The following is a 27,715-nucleotide window of genomic DNA, read 5'->3' as shown; positions in this document are numbered from 1 at the left end:
AAAAAATAAAACATTTCAATTTTGTAAATTCTGGTTGCATGATTTTCTTCCGAAAAATTCTTCATTCATATTTAAAAGTCAAAGCAATATTCCACTCATATTCAAGTCTTAGTTGTTTTTCTGCATACAGTCAATCTGTTCATAATGTTAGTTTTACTCTCATTTTCATAATTATGTCAAATATGTAAAAGAACTTTTTTGACGTTGGACACGTAAGATGTTTTTAATATTGAGTTCAGATTTCCAGCGTTTGTCGTTTCTCTGTGGGTCTACTTATCAGCTTTAATGTTCCAGCTGCATATTTTTACCATAAAGCTTTATCATTTCAACTGGTCTCCAACTTTCAGAAACTTGCTGAGGCTCTAGGATAACGAAAACGAGCCACACTATCGGCAACAAATGATAAATGAAGTTTTGAAATCATATCAAGAGACAAATAATTTGTGGAATTCTTCCATCTTTTAATGAAACACATTAAAAGACAGGAATACATCAGTGTTCTCGACCATTTGCCACAGAGGGAGAGAAAAACATTCATAAAATGCTCGAGTAGTTTTCTGAATTCGAAATTCTAGCTGTCTCGTGTGGAAATCCTGCGTGACGCGGGTAGGATGTCTCATCTCACACCCGATGTAACCGCTGGGCGCAGCCTCCTCCCTCACGATTCGACAAGAACATCTCATTGCAGAAAATTGCGAGGCTTACAGATCACTATAAATACCGCCGAGAAACCGCTTTAAAGCATCGAGTTCTTCAACGTGACGAACTCTCCGCGACCAACAGTCTCCCTGACAGAGTAAGTTACACCGGGCCAGCGTTCTCTACCTTAGACTTAAAATCAAACTTTTAAGAAATGTTTTGATAACTGAATGTTGCTTCAAACATTTTCCTATTTCTAAACTATATCTCTTCTATTGTACAGAAAATGCTGGACAAAACATCCCTCCTGCTGTTCTACTGCCTTTCCGTGCACGCGTTGTGTTCGCCTTTGTATCCAGCTTTACGGTGAGTTTAGTTATAGAACGACTGTGCTATAGATTGTACAGTATTCATTAATATAATATGTGTGACTTTCACTATTATGTAATGCAGAACCGATTACAAACACTGAGGTGCTTTTACCTTTACAAAGTATTAGATTGGTGTTGACATCCTAAACGTAGCAAAAACAGAAATGTTGAAAAGACAATCGGTATGTGTGTGTGTGTGTGGGGGGGTTACCATTTTAGGTCGAACACCCCGCATCAGAATCTTTGCACCCTCCGTTCTGTTGAAGGGTTTCTGACGTCAAAAGTGGACTGATTTCTCTTTCCACAGGTGCAGCCTGTCTGAGTTCTTCCTGCATTTCGGTGATTGTTGTATTTGTTTTCCCCGTCCTCGGCTGACCCTGACTACATTCTGCACTGTGACTGGATCTTAAATGAAGGGGCGGTGTTTTAAATGCGAACAGCGAACAGGTTTAAGTTATCAAACTTTTTGGATAATTTAAATCCAGTCACGATGCAAAATAAAGAATTACCCCTCCGCATGCTCCAGTTGTTCTTTGCCCTGGAAAAGGCCGGCGTTTAGATGTTGGTGCCTTTGGATCTGAATCGGTAAAAGCGGATTTAAGGTTCCTAAACAAAGACGCTTTGCTGACCACCGTCTACCTTAACAAAGTTCTTTAGACCACCTCGGAGTTGCAAGCAAGGTATAAGCATGTTTGAATAGAGAAGTTCTAAATACAACATAGCGAATCTTTCTGCTCAGAAGCAACTAACAATTCTTACTGATATGAATAGATGGGGCTTTACTGTATTAACCAACAAGATGAATCGATTAAACTGTAGACAGGTGTTCTCCAGGGTGAATGGGTTGAAGTTATGCTCAGAAGTTTTCTAACTTAAACCCTTTTGCTAGTGGACTTTAAATTATTATCTTTCATTTTTAAACCATGCTATGATACAGAATATCGTGTCCCCCACCCCAGCGTGATCTATTATTGTCAGGTTCCTGGACAGAGGGATTTAAATGTATATTTTTGGCCGATTAGTTACAGATTGCTACTCGTAGACTTCTTGTAGTCAATCGATACAATGTTGTGTCTGGTTATAGATCTGAAGACGGGTCGACCCTGCGGAGATTGCTCAATATTTCACCAGAGGAGACCGACAGGGTTCAGAACGGAGAGCACTATGAGGACACCGAGTCCCTTATGGACACCACTGGGAAACGGTGAGTCCGAACAGTGACAGTGTAAGGTGCAGTGTACTAACTCACACCTTTTTTTAACAGCTACATTAACTAGTGTCCCATTCACCCTTTCATTATCCATTCATTCAGTTCTTGCACTGTTCGAGACCAATTACCCGTTTTTTGGATAACCAGATCCTAAAAACTTTTATAAGAGGGTTCATCAATTCACTATTCAAAAGATATATCTTCTGTGATATATATTCTGACTTTTATCAGTTAGCAGATAAACCAACACTGGGACGGAAAAGTTTTTCCTAATTTCTGCAGTATAGTTTGTATCCTAGTTTGATTAAATAGCTAGTTTCAAAGAGGGGAGGCAAAGTAACATTTACCAGTTAAGTAATTGGATGTAAAGATGGCAGATATTGAGATTTGTGAAATACCGACTTTGGTAGATGCCCGGTGTCCTCATGGACAAAGAGAAAGTTAATGAAGGTACAGCAAGCTGTAAAGAAAACAAATAATGTATCAACATTTACTATATGGGACATGTGTAAGACAGTCTTGATGCAATTATGTAAAGTTTTGGTGGGCTGGGTGACAAACATGGATGGGGTGGAGATGGAAACAGGGGAGGTAGTGCAGTCTGATAAAGATCATTTACTCCTGGTAAAAGTTGTTCCATCTGAATGAATTGGATCTCTCTTTGGGAATTAGAGGATAGATTACGTTGAAGCAAATAAGCTCCATGGAGGCCTTGACAGGATGGATAGTGAGAGGCTGATCTTCATGACTGAGCGCTTCTAGTTCCTTGGTGTAAATCACCAACAATTTTACTTGTATCTGTCTGGATGGCATGGATACAAACATTTTACACAATATTGCAGCACATCTGACAATAATAAACCAGTTACCATCTTCTCATCTTTCATTGAACAATGGGACTCCCATTAACCAAGGTTGCTCTCTGTTAAAGGCTTTTCACCTTTTTGAAATTTATCCAACATTTACAAATATGTAGAATACATTTACATGTCATTGTTCTTGGTACAGCAAATCCATTTCCGAAGGACATCAGATTCCTTTACATTCAAAGCGGCACATTCAAAATGTTGGAGAAACTCAGCAGGTCAGGCAGCATCTATGGAGGGACCCTTCATTTTGGCCTGAAACATTGACTGTTTAATCCCCTCTATGAATACTGCCTGACTTGCTGAGTTCCTCCAGCATTTTGTGTGTGTTGCTCTGGATTTCAGCATCTGCAGAATCTCCTGTGTTTATACATTCATTTCTTGAGCAAACAGTACAAGGTTTTCTTTTGAGTTGGGTTCCAGCACCTCAATGTGCAACGATGGGTGGACTGCAGACTGTGGCTTCTCCACAGAGGAACGTAGCATATAGCTGCACTGACCTTCAGTGCATCTGTCAGCTTGTGTTCCTGGACCACAAAGCGTGCTGGTCTGCAGCAGTCGGCTGTGGATAACTCCTGCCATTGGAAGCCAGACCAGAAGGTACCTTTCACCAAGCTGATGATCTTTCAGCAGCAACTGGTGTTCACCTCGGTGTATGATGGTGAGAACAGTCTGTTGAGCAGAATCCTGCGTTACAACGTTGGTCAGAATGAGGTTCACAAAGACTACGTGTACCTCTTTCCAGACATTCTTGTCAGATGAAGCAGATAAATTACAGTCTCAACCTGAACCCGATCGTTTCAAGTACAGCCTGCAATGCTGTTGTGTTTCTGACCATGAGAGAGATCTGCTATGGAGTGCCTTAGCAACCTTGACTGTTCCCCCCCCCCCCCCCCACTATCTCCTCTTTTTACATGAATTTGCAGACCACATTGTTCCATCTGGACAGCCAGTCTGAAAGTTGGATTCTCTAACTTCTGCCAGTTTCTTACTCCTCCTTTCTCTTTTTCCATTCCCCATTCTGGCTCCCCGCTTACCCATTCACTTCTCCACCTGCCTATTCTGTCCTTCTAGTGCCTGTCCTCCTTCCCCTTCTCCCATGTTCCATTTGCTTCTCCTATCAGATTCCTCCTTCTTCAGCCCTTTAGTTTTTCCACCAATCACCTCAGCTTCTCACTACATCTCCCCTCACCTGGTTTCACTTATCATCTTCAAGCTTATACTTTGTCCCTTGCCCCCACCATCTTATTCTGGTTTCTTCCCCCTCCAGATGAAGGGGTTTCAGTGTGAAATGTGACTGTTCATTTCTTTCCATAGATTTTAACTGATCTCTTGAATTTCTCCAGCGCTTTGACTGACTTCTGGGCAAAGGTGTTTTCTGCAGCAACTTTTTTCAGTTTTTCTATGACTGTATCTGCATGAGTATAATCACACTTAGTGCTAGAGGATTTAGAATTTAGTTACAGTGCTGATATTTTATATAAAAAAATGAAGAGCTTCTCAGATTGTGATTCATTTATTGTGAGGAGTTTAGGGTTGAAAGAAAAATGAAACCATTTAATGAATACTTTTATGCAATGTAAATGAAGCCATTTATGTTATTTTGTGTGGAAATAACAGAAAATATTAAAGTGTATTATTTGTTAATTTATTCAGAACTGAAAGGCATGCAGATGCAGTATTCACCAACAGCTACAGGAAGTTGCTGGGGCAAATTTCTGCAAGAAAGCTTTTGCAGAGCATAGTGGACAAAAGACTGGGGTGAGTTAACACTTCCTTTCATTCAATTTATATTGTAGCCAATCACATCAGACCATTTATTCAGTTTAGTTATTTGCCTAAGGGAAAAAAATCAATGTTAAGTTAATTACATCTACTTTTACTTTGAATATGTATTACTACATTCACATATATATATTGATTTATCAAAAGAAGGAAATGTAAGATAGCCAGATCATCACAGTTATCTAAAGTGCCTTGGATTTCTTAGATACTTCACTATGACTGTTAATGAGAAAATAAAGAAACTTTAGGAAAGAACTCTAGGTTGTATAATTTATGCATTATTTGATAATAGATGTACTTTGAAATTTGAACCAAAGCAAATGGGAAGATGAAGGTAATTCTTAAATCAAAAGTATCGAATAGAAAAAGAAATACTCAAATATTCAAAGGACAAAAATTTCAGATATAATTTTTGTTATCAAACATTGAATAAGCTAAAGACAGTACATGGCAGTGAAATTGCAGCAGAACTTAGTTTTGATCTTTACTTGGAACAAAGTGGATGTGGTGATAAAGGATCTTCAAGAATGTTAACACATATAACATAATTGGTATTTTGGAGCAATTTATAGACAATAAAATTACATAGTGGGGTGAATTTCATGTTTTATCCCCCAAAAGGCCAGGAGTAGATAAAAAAAGAAGGGCTAGAAAAGGAAACAATGAGTACTGGCAGGTACTTTTGTTATTCGTGCTTCAACATAGATCCAGAGGACTATGAAAAGAAATCGGGAGCATTTACTTGGATTTAACATTTTGCATCTAAAACCTGGAAAATACGAAAAAGGACATTGTGGATGCAATCTAAATAGACTTTTGTAAACCCTTTCATAATGTGTTATATAAAACCTTGATTGGAATGTAACACAGAAAGAATGTAGCGCAATGTATTTCAAGCTGGCTACAAAACAAAAATAAACAGTAGTCTAAGGTAATTGCACAGACTGCTGGATGATTGAACATAGTCTCTTGCAGGGACCAGTGATGAGGTAAATGTTTATCACAATTTACATAAATAATGGACAGGAAATAAAAGTAAAATATCAGTACTTGCAGATAATTTTTTAAAAGGTCTGCAAAATATTTGCATAGTGGTTGTGCAATGGCAAATCAGTGTCACTGCACGTAACTGTGTGGTAGTACCTTTTGGGAGGATTAACATGTATTTCTTGAAAATGATAAGTATTTGTCCTAACTCCTCATATGCCGTCATTAAAGTAGTCTACAAGTCTGAGATTCCAGGCCAGGGATTGGAGGTTTGAGGCCCAATATCTGAGGGTCTGACAATTTAGGACCAAGGACCGGAGGCCTGGAGGTGGCCTGTCCTGGGGTTAGAGGCTTGCGTGTGTGTGTGATTGTGTTGGAGGTGAGTGGGTGGCTTTGCTTCGTTCTGTTGTTGTTATTGTTGCTGCTTGTGTTGTTCTGATGAACATTGTGTGTGCGCCATGTTGGCGTTGGAATGTGTGACGACTCTTGCAGGCTGCCCCCGGCACCTCCTTGTGTGTGATGGTTGTTAATGCAAATGATGTATGTTCTGATGTACATGTGATAAATAAATCTGAATCTGATCTCAATCTACTCTATTGAGGAAAAAAGGTCTAAATGCCATCACCTATATAATGTTAAATCATCTAAGTATGTAACTATATATAATTATATTTTCAGTTGAGATTTTGTACAAAAAGTACAATGTTTCTTATATAATGTAGCTTTGGCAGCATGATTTATGTATTTCAATGCAGACTGATTAGGTTATTCAGCATCATCAATATATTTCAGTGTAGGAGATGGTATGCTGTGTTAACCTCAGTCTGTGGGTGCAAACATTTTATAGGAAGGCATAGCAGTTAGCTGCTGCCTTGCAGTTCCAGGAACCCAGTTGTAATCCTGAACTAATGTGTTGCCTGTGTGGAGTTTGACTGAGTGTGTTTTCTCCAGGTTCTTTGACAACCCCAATCCCAAACCCCATACCTCAAATATGTGCTGGTAGTTTAACTACCTCCTATAAATTGCCCTGAGTATATATTAATGGGAGTTATGGGAGATAGAGTTACAGAGATGAAAAGGAGCAGTGAACACTGGGAAGATTCCCATGGTAACTGCTATTGGCCCAGAGTGCTGAGTAGCTGCTTTCAATGTTGTATGACTCTGTCCAGGTCTCTTCTGTTAGGTTGGTGAAGAATATTAAATGTAAGACATGCCTTGAACAACATGACATGAAATCACTAAGCCTGACCACATGTAACATTTTGGTGTCATTTTATTTTTTAATAGTGACAGCGGCCTCCAGGAAGATCTTGAGCCCTTAGTCAAGAGACATTCTGATGACATCTTTACAGATAGCTATGCTCGATACCAGAGGCAGATGGCAATTAGAAAATACTTGGCTGCAATTCTGGGCAATCAAAGGTATAATTCAAACTCAAGCCAGTCAGCATTGGAAGTTTTAAGTTTCATATAGAATGCATTAACTTATTTGAAGATCATTGATTTTGATTTCCCCATAAGCCACAAAGAAACAAATTATTACTAATGTAAGACAAAAGAAATTATACTTCATGCTCAAGTAGCAAAGGAACTAATCAATGCAGAACTGAGCTGCAATCGAATAGGAATGTACAGGTTAATTTTGAAAATTCAGGTGGATATTCAGCCATTCAATGCTTAATTTTAGAAAAGATGAGCTAGCTCCTGCTCCAATGTGACACTCATAAGAACATAAGACCATAAGACATAGGAGCAGAATTAGGCTTTTGACCTATGTAGCCTGCTCTGCCATTCGATCATGACTGATTTATCATCCCTCTCAACCCCCTTCTCTTGCCTTCTCCCTGTAATTATTGACTAATCAAAACCTATCAACCTTCGCTTTAAATATACCCAGTATCTTGGTCTCCGCAGGTGTCTGTGACAATGAGTTCCACAGATTCACCATGCTCCAGCTAAAGAAATTCACTGAATCTTTCTGCAAAACTGTATTGTATGGTCATCAAGTGAGAACAGAATTAGAATCAGGAGGGAGGGAGACATCTGGGGACATGAGAGTAGAAAATGTGGGGAACACTCAGCAGGCCTGGCAGCATCTGTGCAAAGAGAAGCAACTTGAGTTTTAGATCAGAACTATTCCTCAGAAATGGGAAAGTGAGAATGTGCTATCCATTAGGAAAATCTTTGAAGAAAGGGATATTGTACAGATCAATTGGAGGTATCATTCCGTATTAAATTGGATATTTTACAATGAAAGCAAGGAACTCCTTTCTATAGAATAATTTCAAATGTGCTAAAATGATAAATTATTCTGTTGCAAATAGGTGCTATTCTCTGCACTATAGCTGAAGATTTAGCCAAAATGGGAGACCAGACTTTACTAACCAAGGCAGAGGTGTAAACAGTCATTCAAAGATGTAAACACAGGAGATTCTACAGATGCTGGAAATTCAAGCAACACACACAAAATACTGAAGGAAGTTAGCAGGTCAGGCAGCATCTATGAAGGGGACTAAACAATCGATAAAGCCAAGACCCTTCATCAGGACTGGAAAGGAAGTGCGAAGAAGCTAGAACAAGAAGGCGGGGGGAGGGAGAAGCGTACCAGCTGGCAGGTGATAGGTGGAACGGATGAGTGGGGGGGGGAAGACGAGTGAAGTAAGAAACTGGGAGGTGCTAGGTAGAAGAGATAAAGGGCTGAAGAAGAAGTAATCTGATAGGGAGGACAGTGGACCTTAGAGGAAAGGGAAGGAGGAGGGAAACCAGAGGGAGGTGATGGACAGGTGAGAAGAAGGGAAGAGGTAAGAGGGGAACCAGAATGGGGAATGGAAAAGAGAGAAGGGGAAGGAGGGAGAAATTACTGGACGTTAGAGAAATCAATAGGTTTGAGTCTACCCTGGTGGAATATGAGGTGCTGCTTCTCCAACCTGAGTGTGGTCTCATCTTGGCAGTTGAGGAGGCCATAGACTGACATATTGGAATGGGAAGGGAAGTTGAATTGAAGTAAGTATCACAGGGTAATCCTGCCATTGTGTGTCCCCCATTTGCTTTGCGTTTCAACAACTTAGAGGAGGTCACACCAGGAGCACTAGATATAATAGATAACCCCGACAGATTCGTGGGTGAAGTGTCTCCTTACCTGGAAGAGCTGCCTGATGAAGGACAGTCATTCAAAGGATTTTAATCACAATAATCCATTGCCATACACACACCTTCTGCATTATGAGATAAGATGCCAATGATTTTTTGATAGAGAACTGATATATTAACAATTGATGATTGGGCAGTTTTTACCAAAAGCAGTGTGTTAGAAGTCACAGAGTCATAGAAAAGTACAGCACAGAAGCAGGCCCTTTGGCCCATCTACTCTCATCGACCTACAGTGGGACCATAGCCCTCCATACATCTACCATCTATGTACCTATCCTAACTTCGCTTGAAAGTTGAAATCAAGCTCACGTGCAGCAGTTGTGCTGGCAGCTTGTTCCACACACTCATGACCCTCAAAGTGAAGAAGTTTCTCCTCATGTGCCCCTTACTTGAATTGTGCTCAAATACTTGAATTAAACCAAAGATATAGTACAAATAGGGAACTGGAACAATTGTCTTCAGTGTTCCTGGAACCGGAAGGAGGAAAGAGAATCCTATTGGAAGAGAATGTTCCTGCATACGCCTCAGGCAAGGAAAGTACGTGTCATAGCTTTACTTGCCTGCTACCCTGCATGGTAACTGATGTAACCACTGGGAAGAGAAATGCCCAGTGATAATTGGGGTAGGGGACAAGGGAGTGGTTTGAGATTGAGCAGGCACATTCAGGAGAGGAGATGGGAAAGGAAGAGTGAAAAGGGGGGATAAAAATAAGGAAGTACATGATAAATGGAAAAGCCTAGCAGGTCATGGAGCATCTGGAAGCACTGTTCTCTAAAGAGTGTCTGTACATCCTCCCTGTGGAATGCATGGGGATTCCCCAGTGCTTCCGTTTCCTCCCGCAGTCCAAGGATGTACCAAGTAGGTTAGCTGGTCATTGTAGATTGTCTTGTGATTAGGTTAGGGTTAATTTGGGTTGTAGGGTTGCTGGGGCAGTTTGGATTGAAGGGCCTGAAGGCCCTACTCTGCAATGGATCTCTAAATAATAAAGTCTGTAGAAGGAGAAATAGGCAACATGATGGGTCTTCAAACCCTTCTCAAACCAGCAGTATTAACTGTTTCTGTTTCCACAGATACTGACTGATCTGTTGTGTTTTCCCAACGTTACTTGCTTTTATTTCCGATTCCGAGCACCTGATTTTTTCAGCTAGTGCTGTACACAGCTAACTGTTCTTAGAAATCATTATAGAAGCATGGTCATATTAAAAAAAAACAGATTTAGTATGAGGAAATTTAAATTTTGGACTGGAATTTATGGGTTTTTTTTATGATTTATCTCAGACTTGGAAATTTAAATATTCGGCAGCTACCTGACAGCATCTCTGCAGTGCTGGAAGCAGATTATGGCACCAATCCCACTTATGGTAAGTTTTCTATTATTGAACTTCACTTCAATTTCTTTTTCTGAAGAAACAATTCCTTTCTTCAAATTTCTCTACTCGTGATAGGTGACTTTAGACAGTTAGTCTGGTGCATAGTTTAAAAATGAAGCTGACTGCATTATGATTTGTGATCAGAGAACAAAGAGTCATTCTCACAGCGGATCCAGTTCTTTAAAATTCTTAGATAAGTACTTCATCAACACCAACTGAGCATATAGTGAGAAAGACTGCGGTGATAGACAGCAGCATTTGTGATGAACTAAAGTTCTTTAACTCTGATGAATTCCTGTCCACTTAGCAGTGTTGAGAAATGGAAAGCCTCTTCCAGAACCATGAGTTCTAGATCACGAGCATACTGCAGATGCTGGGATTCTAGAGCAACACACATAACGGAGGCCCTCCATTGATCGGGGTCGACCGTGAATGTTGCGTTCTAGCTGTCTACGTATACACAAGCCAGGGCAGTGTCTATCGATGTTTTGGGCAGAGACCCTTCATCAGAACTTTAAAGGAAGGGTGCAGAAGTCAGAATAAGAAGGAGGGGGAAGGGAAAGGCAGGTGATGGGTGAGGCCAGCTGAGGGGTAAGTTGGATGGGTGGGGGATGGGGGGGATGAAATGAAAAGCTGGGAGGGGATACATAGGAGCTAAAGGGCCAAAGAAGTAGGAATCTAATAGGAAAAGGCTAGTGAGCCATGAAAGAGCAGGAAGTCAGAGGGAAACCAAAGGGAGGTGATGGACAGGTAATCAGAAGAGAAGAGGTGAGAGGGTAACCAGAATGGGGAATGGAAGAAGAGAGAAGGAGGGAGGGACAGAAGCTAACAGAGCTGGAGAAATTGATGTTCAGGCTGACAGGTTGGATTTCTGCATTGTAACTGCCTCAGTTATCCAGGATGCAATGTCTTCTAGGTTGACTTGTAGAGAGTCAAGCTTCTGTACCAGGGCAATGGGATTCCAACTGGAGGGACAATTCTTTGATGGAGTATTATATGCTTCCATGCTATGGTCTGAATATTAGTAATTTATTCACATTATTAAAGTAGTTAATGCTGCTGTACCTTATGATCCTACTCATTGCCTACTGCCCATCCAGTGAGGTATCAGAACAGTGACTATTGGTTGTCCAACATCTAATATTTCATGGGTAATATTACCAGAAGACCCTACCTAGCTTAAAGTTGGCTCCAGACAACATTGGAAGATAGACCCAAAGCCTTTTTTCTGCAGTAGATACATCAGCTATCAATAATACCTTCGATTTTAGAATCATCAGCTTGCTTAATTAATTATTGGAGTCTGCAATGAAAAAAAATCCACTAATTTCTCCCAAATTGCTCCAAATGACTCTGAAAGTCTAACAGTGCGTATCATCAAAGTTCAAAGTAAATTTATTATCAAAATGTGCATACTGTATGTCACCATATAGTACCTTGAGAATCGTAATGGTCTTAGCTGAACAAAATGCAGAAGCTTTGCCATAATCTTGAATGGTTACGTAGTCAGCCTTAGTTACAGCATCCACATTAGTACTTTTGTGTAATCTGGTGGGATCTGAGAGTTTTGGTTTTGCAAACTTGGACATAAGTATTTGGAATTGGACAGCCAGCTGTTTTCCTTTAGTAAAAATATATAACATTCTGTCAAATTCACACAGCACCTCTCTCTGCCCATCCCCAAATTTTGCTTAAATCTCAAGTCACAATTTTGTCTTTAGTACAAATACAGAATGCAAATTAATATATTTCTCTTTTCCTCACAGGTAACTAATGAGCTGATAGAAGAAGTGACAATCTCTGCCCTGATAATTCATGTATTTTACTTGGAGAGAAATCTTTCGTTAAATTATTTTTGATGTACACCATTATGCACTAAATTTATTGTTAGAATTGGCAGGAAATGTTAATTTGGTGTAGACAATTGTCCTCTGCTATCATGTTAAAGTTGTATGTGCATGATTGTTAAGGCCAAATTCCTTTTCACTCACACTTGTAATTAGTAAAATCCTGACACTTACATTCATAAAAAAATTACTACATTATTTCAACATTATTCATGACTTTTATCAAAACTTTCTAATTTTGTGGTAAATGTTGACAGTCTAATTTGTAATTGAAATGGGGTGTTCTCAAACTTAGAATTCCTTCACAACAATACTGATTCTGATTTAATAATTTTGAACACCTAATATTGAGGGAGACTAACTCTCTCAGAGTGATGTTTTTAAGATAATATCACTATTGAGACCTTAAAGTCCATCACATTGAGAAAGATTCTACCACATTTAAAATGGTGATGACTTCTTTACTAACTAAACTCAAGAAACTTAATATGGTGAGCAAGTCCGACAAAAATCTGATGAAATCCAAATATCCTAATACTTGAATAATAGTACATGAGTTACCAGCTTCCTACTCCAGTGGACAGGTTTACTGTATAGCAAATTGGATATTCTGTTTACCCAGAGGTTATCTTATTTTAAATAATAGTGCAAATATGCGCACACTTAAAAGTAATTCTTACAATGCTACTTACAATTCTATTCAGAAATACAACTTATTTTATGTGCTGCAGTTTTATTTGTAATTAATCACATCCTGTCTGAAGGAAAATCTATATGATTGTGTGATGAAATATGTGTTTGAAATTATATAGTCACTGTTTTATCATTGACGAGCATGAATCTTAATTTGTGAATACAAAGCATCTATTTGTTATTTGATACGTTCTGGTCTGCTTATTTTTTAATGGTTCCGTTTAATATCAGAGAACATATACAATCTGAAATTCTTACTCCTCATAGACATACATGAAACAGAAAAAAAACAAAGAATGAATGACAGAAAACTTCAGAACCTCAAAGCACCCCTCCCCTTTCACACAAGCAGCAGCAGGAACCTCACCCCTCCCCACTCCCCTTCCCCTACTTGCTCTAGCAAAAGCATTAATCCCTCACCACCCATCATGCAAACAATAGCAAAGCCCCCCGAGACCATGATACGGAGCCCATCAGAAACTACTATTCATCCCAACACTTCAACATCACAAACAGACTCTCTCTCACTAGCAAAGGAGAGAGAAACATCGCTGCTGCAACAGCAAGAGGGGAGTCCCACAGCTCGCTGCTTCAATGTTACAATTAGTCGTGGCGTTTGACTGAGAGAGAGAGAGAGAGAGATCGCTTTAGTGCAGAGGCATCTGGCAGCTGTGCGAATGTTGTCTGAACACATTTTTCAAACAGAATACTGCTCTGCCTCTTGTACAAGTGAACATCATGCACAACAAGTTATGACAGAATTTTAAACTGAGAATGTAGAACCATCTGCGATTACTTAAAAATTAATAACTTCCAATGAAGCAGATATACTCACTTTATTAGGTACACCAGTACGCCTGCTTGCTAATCAGACAATCAGCCAATCAGCCAATACCTAATCAGCCAATCGTGTGGCAGGTGCTCTGTATAAAAGCATGCAGCATGGTCAAGAGGTTTGGTTGTTCATCAGAATGGGGAAGAAATGTAATCTATGTGACTCTGACCGTGGAATGATTGCTGGTGACAGATGGGGTGGTTTGAGTATCTCAGAAACTGCTGATCTCCTTGGATTTCACACACAACAATCTCTAGAGTTTACAGAGAATGATGTGAGAAGCAACAAGTATCCAGTGAGTGGCAATTTTATGTGTGAAGAAGCCTTATTAATGAGAGAGGTCAGAGGACCATGGCCAGATTGGTTCAAGCTGACAGGAAGGCAACAGTAACTCAAATAACCATACGTTACAACAGCGATGTGCAGAAGAGCATCTCTGAATACACAACACATCGAATCTTGAAGTGGATGGGCTACAGCAGCTGAAGACCACACTGGGTTCCACTCCTGTACCTAATACAATGGTCACTGAGTGTACATTTATATATAAAAACCATTGAAAGGATATTTTGAACTCATTTGATGACTAGCACTGTTATCTAAGCAGTGGATTTCTCTAAGTTTGCTAAATAATTAGATAATAAAATGATGATACATCTCAAGTCATCAGTGATAAATTCTAATGGGTCCCATCGGTCAGGAGAATGAACACCAATAATACAGGGTCTAGAAGAGCATGTGCCACTTCTGAAATCAATATAAGCATCTATAAATAAACATAAGGAAATCTGCAGATGCTGGAAATTCGAACAACACACACAAAATGACGGTGGAACGCAGCAGGCCAGGCAGCATCTATAGGGAGAAGCGCTGTCGACGTTTCCGGCCAAGACCCCTCGTCAGTCCTGACGAAGAGTCTCGGCCCAAAACGTCGACAACGCTTCTCCCTATAGATGCTGCCTGGTCTGTTGCATTCCACCAGCAATTTGTGTGTGTTGCTCTATAAGTAAAACTCTATTTGCATTTTACATACGTAGCTCACAAAAGCTTTTGAACTCAGCCCAACAGAGCTCATGTGAGTCGTTAAATTATTTATTCCTGATACACTATCAAATCCACCCATGTTGGTAGGATAACTTAGAGAGTCTGATTAGGTTCCTTAAGGCTGTTTTAGCCAGGGAAGTAGTGGGAATAAGCTCCCTCTACCTATTAAATGCCCCCATTGGCATGCATTAGAAATAGTTTCAGACAACTAAATCCAACTCCTGGCCTTCACATTTCTACTAACAAGAGCAGGTTACTGGCACTTTAAAACTAGTCACTTTGGGCAGATGGGCCTTTCCAGCTGTGGTTAGCAACTCTTCTAGGAGAAGGAAAACTCTGATCTCAAACTTTTGCTGACTTGCAGTTATAACCACTTATATGGAAGGCTTCTGGAGTAAGCCTTGAGGAAAAATCCAGAGTTAGAGACCCTAAAGTAGCTGAGTTCAACGCTGACTGAAAACTCCTGTGACCCTGCTGGTGGCAAACTGTATTGGCCTCTGACATTCCTTTGAATTCATCAGCTGTGTGGAGAGAGGGAGTCTGTTGTGTGGGCTATAGCTTACTCTCCACATCACACTGCAATGGCTTGCGAATCATGTAGATAGCTAGGACACAACATCCATGATTGATCCTGACCAACAGAGGGTCATTGTCTGATTATCCCACAGTAATACTTTGAAGCGACTTGTAGATCAAATAGAAACTTCGATTAAACAGCTGAAAAGAGGTCTGTAGCAGTTACTTGAAAACCAATCAAAGCCACTCAGAGACTAAGCATGAAGGTTGACACTGTATGATGCGGTTCAAAATAATGAAGTTCCAAATTTCAAAAGAGTACTTTATTAAGAAACCAGCAAAAATGAACAACCTTGTAATGAAAAAAAAGCTAATGAAACAATAACTAGCAATATAATGAGATAAGCAACCTAAACACCAGAGATAACAATCTTAGCATATTTAAGTGGTCGACAAAAAATATCGACCCCAGCCTACTCCCTGGCTCTAACCAGACTAAAATGAACTTAGACTAAGTGCCAAAAAGATAACTATGCTCATTCGCTTCTGTCACCCCAAAACCCACATGGCTAATTAACCATAATAAACACTCAACACAAAATACAATACAGACAGAAAATAGATACATGGCTCTACAGAGGTCTTTTGCAAAAATATATATTAAAGCAGTAAATCACATTTGTTTAGAAAGTATGTGCTCCATAAGGTTCTGAAGAGTTTCTGAATCAACATAATAATTATAAATTATTATTGACTTTTTGTTCTCTTAACAATTACCTAATGGAAAGATAAGTGCAGCCATTAATTCAAATTGTTGAAAGTAGATCTGTAATATCTTGGATGGGAATTCTAATGAATAGATCTAATAACATTATAATTGGACAGGAGCTGCTTTAGTCACTCTCTCTCACCGTCATGTCACATAAAATAATGTTTAATATAATGTTACTGTTCCCTGTGCATCTAACCTACAGCCAATTACAATAAAAGACAAAGACCCTTGTTCAATGGGTTGCAGTCCTGTGGGATTGGAGGGAAGATAATAGAGTAAAACAGCATAGAAACAGAACTGTTGTCTCAGCTCATCCATGCCGAATATATTGCCTGATGAGAGTGTCCCATCTGTTCACATTTGGCCCAATTGTTCCTTTGATGGAGAACCAGTTTGTACTGTTGCTAGGCACATAGTTATTATTGATGGAACTGTCAGTCTTTGCAAGCTTTCCTCCAGGACGTACATCATCTTGCATATGAGACCATAAGATATAGGAGCAGAATCAGGTCATTTGGGCCGTCATATCCACTCCACCATCTCATCATGACTGATCCATTTTTCCCCTCGGCCCCAGATTCCTGCCTTCTCACCTCGTGCCCTAACTAATCAAGAATTCTTCAACCTCTGCCTTAAATATACCAAACAACTTGGCCTCCACAGCCCCCTATGCTAAGGAATTGCACAGATTCACTACTCTCTGCCTAAAGAAATTCACCTCACCTCTGTTCTAAAAGGATATCCCCCTATTTTGAGGCTGTATCCTCTGATCTTAGACTGCCCCACCAGAAGAAACGTCCTTTCCACATCCACTCTATCAAAGACTTTCAACATTTGAAGGGTTTCAATGAGGTCACCACTCATTCTTCTGAATTTGAGTGAGTAGAGGCCCAGATCCATTAAACATTCCTCATATGGCAAGCCTTTAAATCTCAGAATCATTTTTGTAAACCATTTTGTCAACACCTCCTTTCTTAGATAAGAGGCCTAAAGTTTCTCAAAATACTCCAAATGAAACCTCAACAGTCCTCACCTCAACATTACATCCTTGTTTTTATATTCTCAAAATTAATGCTAACATCACAATTGCCATGAGAACTCACTTTTTACATCTGTCTATGTTCTTCTGTAGCCTCTCTACTTTCTCAAAACTACCTGCTCCTCCCCTATTTTCATACCATCTGTAAATTTGGCAATAAAGCCGTCAGTTCCATCATCGAAGTCATTGACGTATAACGTAAAAGAAGCAGTTCCAACATAGACCTCTGTGAAGCATCACTCTAGTCGCTGGCAGCCAACCAGAAAAGTCTCCCTTTGTTCCTACCCTTTGCCTCCTGCCAATCAGCTTCCCATGAAGCTCTATCCATGCTAACATCTTTCCTGCATTACACCTTGTGAAAGGCCTTCTGAAACGACATCCACCGATTACCCTTGGTCTATTCTACTTGTTAGTTTTTCAAAATTTCCAACAGACTTGTCAAGCAAGATTTTCCCTGAAGGATACCATGTTGACTACAGTCTATATAATTATGTGTCTCCATGTACCCCAAAACCACATTCTTGACAATCGACTCCAGCATCTTCCCAGCCACTGAGGTCAGTTTAACTGGACTCTAAATTCCTTTCTTCAGTCTCACTCCTTTCTTAAAGAGTGGAGTGGCATTTGCAATTTTCCAGTTCTCTAGAACCATGCCAGAAACCATTGATTCCTGAAAGATCATTACCAATACCTTCCCAGTCTCTTCAGCCACCTCTTTTAGAATGCTGGGTGTAGACTACCTCATCCAGGTGACTTATCTATCTTCAGACCTTTCAGTTTCCCAAGAACCTTCTCTCCAGTTTGTCCACTATTTCCTTGTCCCCATTACTACCTCTCCAGCATCATTTCCCAGCAGTTCAATATCTACTCTGCCTCTCTTTTACATTTTATATATCTGAAGAAACTTTTGGTATCCTCTTTAATATTATTGGCTAACTTCCTTTATAACCCATCTTATCCTTCTTTATGACTTTTTTTAGTTGCCTTCTGTTGGTTTTTAAAAGGTTTTGAATCCTCTAACTTCCCACTAAGTTTTGCTCTATTATATATCTCTATTGCTCTGTTATATCTCTGTTTCTTGCTTGCTGTGTTCAACACAGTGGGAACATTTTCAGCAGGGGTTCAAGAAAGTGGCTCTCCAAATCATCACCAGGGAATCCATAAATGGACAGTATATTCTGACCATGCCAACAATGTTATTGATAGGCCGATAATAAAGAAAGATCCAGTTAAGAAAGGCTATAGAAAAAGCAAACTATTTTGTTCACAATACACAATTATGTCCTTGTGAGTAAGCCAGCATAAAAGCAGAAGAAAGGGCATACAATAGAGTAAATATTAGTGGGAAGCTGGAGGACTGGAAAGCTTTTAAAAAACCAACAGAAGGCAACTAAAAAGCAATAAGAAATGATGAAGTATGAAGGTAAGCTTATCAATAACATAAAAGAGGAGACTGAAAGTTTTTTCAGATACTGTATATAAACAGCAAAAAGCAAGAGTGGACATCAGATCACTGGACAGTGAAGTTGGAGAGGTAGAAATGGGGAACAAAGAAATGGCGGATGAACTGAATAAGTATTTTGCTTAAGACCTTCCCTGTGAAGACACCAATGGCACTGCAGAAGTTTGAGAGAGTCAGGGATCAGAAGAAAGTGGAATTGCTATTAATTAGGAGAAGGTGCTTGGGAAATTGAAATGTCTGAAGATGGATAAGTCTCCTGGACCAGGTGGACTACACCCTAAGGTTCTGAAATAGGTAGCTGAAGAGATTATGGAGGCATTAGTAGTAATCTTTCAAGAATCAGTAGATTCTGGAATTGTTTCGGAGGACTGGAAAATTGCAATTGTCACCACACTTTTTTAAGAAGGGAGAGAGGGGAAAGATAGGAAATTATAGGCCGGTTAGATTGACTTTAGTGGTTGGCAAGATGTTACAGTTTACTATTAGGGATGAGTTTTGGAGTACTTGCAGGCACATGATAAAATAGGCCAAAGTCAGAATGGTTTCCTTGAGGGAAAATCTTGTCTGACAAGTCTATTAGAATTATTTGAGGAAATAGCAGGCAGAATAAACAAAGGGAAGTCAGTGGATGTTGTTTACTTGGATTTTCAGAAGGCATTGACAAGGTGCCACATATGACACTGTTAAATGAGATGGGAGCCCAGGGTATTGCGGGAAAAAGTACTCACATGGACAGAAGATTGGCTGACTGGCAGAAGATAAAGAGTAGGAATAAAAGAGAACCATTTCTGGTTGTCTGCCATTGACCTGTGGTGGTTTGCAGAGGCTGGTGGTGGGTCTGCTGTTTTCCATGTCATTGGATAATGGCATTGATAGCTTTGTGCTTAAGTTTGTAGATGATGCAAAGGTCGGTGAAGAGGCGAGTTGTGTTGAGGAAGCAGGGAGTCTGCAGAAGGATTTGGACAGATTAAGGGAATGGGCAAACAAGTGACAGATGGAATACAGCGTAGGGATATATATGGTCATGCACTTTGGTAAAAGGAATAAAGGTGTAGATTATTTTCTAAACAGGGAGCAAATTCAGAAATTGGTTTTGTAATTGGACTTGGGAGTCCTTGTGTAGGATTCCCTAAAGGTTAGCTTGCAGGTTGAGTCTGTGGTGAGGAAGGCAAGTTCATTTCGGGAGGACTAGAATCTAAAATCAAGGATATAATGCGGAGCCTTTGTTTGGTAATGATCAGACCCCATTTAAATTATTGTAAGCTGTTTTGGCCTCCATATCTACGAAAGGATGCTCTGGCAATGGAGAGGATCCTTACCAGAATGATCCCTGGAATGAAAGAGTTAACGTATGAGGAGTGTTTAATAGCTCTCAGTCTGGAGTGACGGAGAATCTCTCTGAAACCTATCGAGTATTGAAAGGCCTTGATGGAATGGACATGGACATAGGATATTTTCAATAGCAGGAGAGTCCAGGAGCAAAAAGCACAGCCTCTGAATAGAAGAACATCCAATTAGAACAGAGATGAATTGGAATTTCTTTAGACAGAGGGGGTGAATCTCAGCTGCTGGCTGCGAACTCCAAGTCATTGGGGATACTTAAGGCAAAGGTTGAAATGTTGTTGGTTAGTAGGGGCATCAAATGTTATGGAAAGAAGGCAGAAGAACGGGGTTGAAAGTGAAAAATATATAAATCCGCCATAATCGAATGGTGAAGACTAGATGAGCTAAATTCCCGAATTCCTCTTCTGGGTTTTATGGTAACATGTTATTAGTGCTTCTTTGAATTCTATCCTGTAGCAGGAAAGGTTCTAAGAAGATCTACTTGATAAATACCTACAATGTCAAAAATAGGGATGAGGAACTATTTTTCATAACAAAATGAACACAGGCATGGGAGATTTAATAGGAAGTTTGAAAGTTAGGAGACAGCATTAAGTGATACTTTGAATTTGAGTGAAAACAAATGGATATGCATTCAAACCATGCAATCATAAAACAAAATAATATTTGAAATATCTCCCTGTGGACCACAGAGTTTTAGATTAACTGACATCTCTGAATGCAAAATGTTGGTGGAAAGATGAATAGAGTTACCCCCTGCAATTTTTCTCTTGACCCCCCCCCCCACCTGTTAGAACTGGGCTAGGGTTTGTAAAAACCTGTTTATTAACTGGCCTTTTACTATTCCATCTTCTTTGTATATCTGTGCGGAAATCAAATGGTGCAAATGAGCAGAGAGCACCAATGCCCTTTCACTTGGGGATGGAAATCCAAACTTGCATCGGACTGCTATGATGAAAATTTGAATTTCAATGTATGATGGCTGTTAATAAGATGAATTTTGTCTCATTCAAGGAGTCAATCGTGCAAAAAAAGGGGGAAAATGTACATTCCTGGGAATGAGTCAAAATGAACGGATATAATATTTTGCCAAATGCTGCATATGTGATCTTTGAACTGGGATCTATTCTGGCACTGGGTGGTGAAAGTCAGTGTTTCATATCCTAGTGCTAAAACCTTAATACCTTGAATATAAAATTGACAATTAGAACTACAGGTGTTGACAACTCAGAGGAAATTATTTGACTGATTGTTTCTGTGCTGGTTTTCTATTAGAATAATTCACAGTTAATCCACTGCAGAGCTGTTTTTTTTTTGTTTCCCAGAGCTGTTTAATGCTCTGCTTCAAATGCTTATCCATTTTTTTCCCTGAAGCATGGAATAATTTGCGCCTCAATTAATCCTTAAGGTAGAACGTTCCATGTCCTAACAGCTGTCTACATGAAAATAATCTCCATATCCCAAAGACAATTTAAAATGAATGAACTCTCTTTAAGAGAAAGTAACATTTTTGTACACATGCCAAGCAATTCTCTGTAGCTTTAACCAAGCTCCCCAATCCTACCCTAGAAAATGCAATATCATTATTCTCTTCACCCAGGTGGCAGCTGCCAACAGCAGTGGTAATTTTTTTTTAAGTTTGATGAAATTCCTACGGTCTATTGAGCATTTTTGGAGTTCAGTTCTAAAAATTACATTTATAATTTATAATTCAAAACTTATAGACTTTCACAAACTGTTTCCTCCCACAGAACAAAGAGTTGGTAAATTTAGTTGGTAAATTTATCATTGTCCTGTGATAGGTGGTTGGCTGGGGCTGGAAGGACCGTTTCCGTGTTGTATTGCCAAACAGACAAACAAATGAATAAACAAAGAAATGGATGTTAACGTCACTATGGCGTCTGCATCCGCCAGCACCCTGACAACAGGTTTTGGGGATCTTCCCCCTTCATTGGAAAAAACCTACCTCACTCATCTCCCTTAAACCACACTCCCCCTCCCCCCCCACCCACCCTTCTCTTTGAAGCTCTGTTATCTCATGTTTGACATTTCTACCCTGGGGGAAGGGTGGCAGGGTGGAGAAACCTCTCTACTGAAGGAGATGTAAGGTGCTCCTTCCCTCTACTATCCTGCAGGTCACCCTTGGGCAAGGTGTAGCACTGCTAGCCCATTTGATCAGGGTCATGAGAAGCCATGGGTGCAGGTGGTGGATGGTGGTATGAGCAGCTGGTACATATCACAAGACCTGGTTACGCAACTCCCGATGCCAGGCAGACAATCTCTGAAGGTGTATTGATAATGGCTGGGCTCACCCGTCTTGTAAAAACACTGTCCAGAAGAAGGCAATGGCAAACCACTTCTGAGGAAAAATTTGCCAAGGACAATGCAAGTCATGGAAAGACCAAAATCGCCAGATCATGCGACATGGCACATCACAAATGAACACACCCTGGGAAAGACACTCTATTTACCTTTTCTATGCTTGTCATCTTTTAATAGATTTCTATCGGGCCTCCCTTCAACTTCTGATACTCCAGATAAAATAATCCATAGCAGTGGGACCTCCCTTTATAGCTCATGCCCTCTAATCTAGGCAGCAATCTGGTGAGCCTCTTCTTCCAAAGCCTCCACATCCTTCCTATAAAGGGCTGCACATGGTATTTGAGATTTCAGCCTAACTAGAGGTCTATACAGCGGCATCATTACCTCCCGATTCTTATACTCAATGAATGCATGCATGCCACACATTTCATTTCTATCAACTTCTTTTAACACTTTCAAGGGCTTGGACCCCAAGATCCTACCTTACATTAGTGCTCTTAAGGGTCCTATTACTTGCAGGGTACCTTCCCTTACATTTTACCTCTCAAACTGCAACACCTCACACTTACCCATTTTAAGCTCCATCTGTCATTTCTCCAACTGATCTCTATCATTCTGTATATCTGTCATTTCTGCAACTGATCTCTATCATTCTGTATATCTTGACAACCTGCATCACCATCCACAACTCCACCAATTTCTACATCATCTGCAAACACACTAATCAGCCCACTGACATTTTTTATCCAAATTATTTTTATGTTTCACAGACAACAGTGGCCACAGCATGGATCCCTGCAAAAACACCACGTCACAGACCTCCAGTCAGAGTAACAACCCTTCAACACTACCCTCAGTCTTCTCTGAGCAGGCCAATTATTAATCTGGTCCACCAAACCACTTTGGATGTCATGCATCTTAATCTTCTGGTCCTGCCTACCATGAGGGGCCTTGTCAAATGCCTTACCTTCTGTGAGCAAGCCCATTTTGAATCTGGCCTACCAAGGATATCATGAGATACCATGAGATTGAAGTCAATTTATTATCAAAGAATGTATACAGCCTTGAGATTTGCTTGCTCAAAGGAAGCCAGAAAGCAAGAAACCAGAAAGAACCCAATTAAACAAAAAAAAAGAATAAAATAAAAATACAAAGTCAACACTCGATACACAAGAGAAAGAAAAAAAAAACGTCATGCCAACAACTGAAGCAAGTTACAGCATTCCGAACCAAAATTGAGTCCTCAGATCCGATTCCCAGAGCAGCCTGGAGTAGGTCCAGTCTTGATTCATCGTATTAGTGCGCATGGTGTACAGCAGCCAGTGCAGTCTTCATAGTCTCAGCACCATGCTGATGACCATCACCGAGAATGAGCAAAATTGGCTCTTGGATGTTGGATATCATGCATCTTAACCTTCTGCTTCTGCCTACCATGAGCAGCTTGTCAAATGCTTTACCAAAATCATATAGGCAGCAGCCACCGTTCTACCCTCATCAATTATCTTCATCACCTCATCAATAAACAGAGCCTGCCCTCACAAAGCCAGTGGACTTGATAATAATTTCTAAGAATATGTCTTGAGACACTTGAACAGCAATTCGCCTTTACTTCCTCCAAAACCCCTGTGCTCGGAGTTCCAATCATTGCTGTCTGACTGTGGGATGTTAAGTATTACTCCCTTTACACAGCTTTCTCTTTGACAATTGAAGGGATTGCAGAAATGTGTAATTTATGCCCCTTGTGTAAAACATACTGATGGTTGAATATGGATAAAAATACAAATTGAAGATAAGTCTCTAATTGCTACTTATTCAGAATCTGGATTTCTCAAACTTTTGTTGTCTTTGTTTTTCTAGAGGTTGAGGAAAAAGGCTTGTGTTTTTATCCCCATTGATGTAAGTTGCTTGTTATTTCCTATTTTGTTGTGTTTCTTGTTGTTCTACCGAGCACTCTGGGGCATGTACGCGGGCATCAGAATGTGTGGTGGCACTTGAGGGCTGCCTCCAGCAAATCCTTCAGTTGTGTTGGTTGTTATTGCAAACAACTCATTTGAAAGGATTCAATTCAAAGTATGTCTATTCAAAGTATGTATGCAATATACCTGAGATTCATCTTCCTCACAGACAGTCACGAAACAAGGAACTGTAGATCCCATTCAAAGAAAACAAATATCAATCCCCCCCACCTGCCACATGCACAAAAAAAATCAAATTTGTGTAAGCAGCAACAAAAAAAACCTTTGTGTGTTTTGATGTGCAGTACATGTAACAAATAATAGATTCTTAATCAGAATCCCTGATTTGAGCCTTTGTGGATAGTATACGTATTTTATGGAGTCAAGATGTGAGTTAGTTGCCCCATATTCCTAGCCTCTGACTTGTGCTTGACACTACATGTAGAACTGCAAAAGATGCAAAAGAGTGGATATTACTATATATTCAGAGTGAGCTAAGGTCACAGCTCATCTGTAGCATTGTACTCAGTGTTAAGTTTTGGAAAGATAATGGGGGCCTTGTAAAAGCTCAGTTATAATATCAGGAATAGCAGGTCTGATGAAAAACTGGCTTGATTGAATTATTTCCTGTGGGGTTGAGGAGGTAAACAGGTGATTTAGAGGTTTAGAATAATGAACAGGCTGGATAAGAAATAACTGTTTCCTTTGCTAAAGGGAAAACTGAAATGTAGCTAAAGTGGTTAAAAGTAAATCTAGGAGCATATTCTTCACATAAAGACTTGTTTGGGCATGGAATATTTATTTATTTATTTATTGGTTTTATTTAGTGATACAGTGCTGAGTAGGCACTGTGATAATAAATGTACTTTGAACTTCCGGCCTTTTGAGCCACACCACCCCTGACAAACCTGAACAAGCTGCATCAGAAAGATGTGAATATTTGGCATCAACTTAAAGCTTGAAAAGGAAGTACATTTGTAATTGCCAAGCATAAGGTATGAGGGAAAAGGTAGGACTGAAGTGACAAGCTTACCGCAAAGTATTATGTTAAATATATTAAATTATCTAGGTCCTAATTTCACATGCTGCCTGTCCTGCTGAGTCCCTCCAGCATTTTGTACTTGCTCCTCTGGATTTCCAGCATCTGTAGAATCTCTTGTATTTAATACTGGATTAGCTTAACCACAGGAGCCCACTACAGATTCAGCACATGGAAACATGTCACCTTTGACCATGGATCTTGCTCATCAAGAGAATTTGTACAAAAGGACAAAAATGCAGAATATTAATTTCTCTTTTTAAATAGGAAGACAACCGAGTTAATGAACTGAGGTTTCCACTGAGGTTGAGAGCAAAAATGTTTTTTTAAAATACTTCTGTCAATATTACGTGTACATCTTAAAAGCACTTTAGATTTGCAGATCTCAGTGGCATGAGATTGTCCCAAGAGTTCTGCCAGCACATTGAAGTCCTATCTAGGTTCAGACTATTGGTCTTTTGATTTACTGATACTGAAGGCTTCTAATTATTTTCTACCAAGCCCATGTTGTTTTTCTATACACTGTATTGATCTTGCCTCACTCACTATACACTCAATTGGTCAGCATCCTGCAATGTATACTTAGATAAATAGTTCTAAAGATTGACAACATGTTTGATTTACTGAAAATCTTTTTCTGCTCTCAGTGCAGAATGGATTCTCTTTGTTGTCTGCTAAAGTGTTGCTGCCTTAATGAACTGCACGTATTAAGGAAAGAATTAGGGCAGCACAGTAGCATAATGGTTAGCACAATGCTTTACAGAATATTGACCAGTTTCAGTTCTGCCACTGCCTGTAAGTTTATTTGTTGTCTTCATGATTGTGTGAGTTTCCTTCGGTGCTCCAGTTGTCTCCCACTGTCCAAAGACATCCCAGTAGGTAGGTTAATTGGTTATTGTAAATTTTCCCATGACTAGGCTAGGATTAAATCGGGGATTGCTGGCAGTGTAGCTTGAAGGGATGAAAGGGCCTATTCTACGCTCCATTTCACCGATTAAAGCTTCCGTTGTTCGCCGATAAAAACGATGACGGAGATTGAAACATCGAGGTGAAAGCAGAAGCTTGGAGATTGTTTGGTGCTCTGCAGTCTTCCGGGAGACAGAGGCAGGGTATGCGAACTTCATGGTGAGAAGCCTGTGGGACTGGGGTGCAAGTTGTTGTCTGACACCATTTCACCAATTAAAGTTTCCATTGTTCGCTGATAAAAGCGACAAGGGAGGTTGAAACATCAAGGCAAATGTGGAGGGTGAGCACTAGCTGCCTGTCTTTTGACCAACCTTCTGCAATGAAGGAAAGTATTGTCGCTGAGCCTGGAGGATGGTCTCCACATTTTTCTGTGTTCTGGATGTGGACTTGGACTATAGACTTTTCTTCAGTCTTGTAGTTTTTAATATTCTGTTCCTCACCCGATCTTTCGTGTTTTTTTGTGCAGAGAGTGGGATTTGTGGTCTGATGTGCCTGTTCCATTTTTGTTCATTTTTTTATGCGGGAGGAGGGATTTGGGGGTTAAGATGCCTGTTCCGTTTTGTTCATTTTTTTTGCACGGGGAAGGGGGATTTGGGGATTGATGATCATACTGCCTTTCCTTTCTTTCTTGGCTTCATGGCTACCTGGAGAAGAAGAATTTCAAGTTGTATACTTGGTTAATAAATTTGAACTTTGCACTATGCAGTAGTTACCTCAGGAAGCTGGTATTTGGACCACTGTCCTTTTTGATATATGTTAATGACCTGGATACAGAGTACTGGAAACAGATCATTTCAAAAGGTAGCAATTGACAGAAATGGCAGAAATGAAATGGGCAGCACAGAGGATTGAAAGATGTTATGCCATGCCTTTCCATGATTCCATTAAATAACTAAACATTTACAAACTTCAGGCAACACATACAAAATGCTCAGTAGGCCAGGCAGCATCTATGGAAAAGAGTAAACAGTTGCTGTTTCGGGCCGAGACCCTTCATCAGAGCTGGAAAAAGAAGATTTACAAACTTCACTTGGACTGCTTAAATATATTAAAACACTTAAAGATGGAGGTATGGAGAGATAGCTGGAGAGATTCCAGAGGCATTAATGATGATCTTTCAAGAATCAATAGATTCTGGCATTGTGCGGGATGACTGGAAAATTGGAAATGTTACTCTGCTATTTAAGAAGAGTGGGAGGCAGCAGAAAGGAAACTATAGACCTGTTAGCCTGACATCAGTGTTTGGGAAGATGTTGGAATCGATTGTTAGTGATGAGATTACAGAGTACCAGGTGGCACATGACAAGATAGGCCAATGCCAGCAGGTATCCTGAAAGGAAAGTACTGCCTGACAAACCTACTGCAATTCTTTGAGGAAATTACAAGCAGGGTAGACAAAGGAGATGCAGTAAATGTGGTGTACTTGGATTTTCAAAAGGCCTTTGACAATGAGACTGCTTAGCAAGATAAGAGCCCATGGAATTACAGGGAAGTAATTACATG

General features: G+C 39.9%; 1 protein-coding gene across 1 annotated transcript; it reads left to right on the top strand.

Moving 5' to 3' along the window:
* The first annotated feature begins 925 nt into the window (after positions 1-925).
* On the top strand, positions 926-12,152 carry LOC132400125 (glucagon family neuropeptides-like). Its single transcript, XM_059981200.1, has 7 exons — positions 926-1,005; positions 2,095-2,214; positions 4,743-4,847; positions 7,146-7,280; positions 8,344-8,346; positions 10,287-10,369; positions 12,145-12,152. Exons 1-7 carry the CDS (start codon positions 926-928, stop codon positions 12,150-12,152), a joined length of 534 nt encoding a protein of 177 aa, XP_059837183.1.
* Positions 12,153-27,715: the final 15,563 nt, after the last annotated feature.

The sequence above is a fragment of the Hypanus sabinus genome, chromosome 9 (assembly GCF_030144855.1).
Source record: "Hypanus sabinus isolate sHypSab1 chromosome 9, sHypSab1.hap1, whole genome shotgun sequence".
In the NCBI taxonomy this organism is placed as follows: Eukaryota; Metazoa; Chordata; class Chondrichthyes; order Myliobatiformes; family Dasyatidae; genus Hypanus; species Hypanus sabinus.
This window is presented reverse-complemented; position numbering and strand designations above follow the sequence as displayed.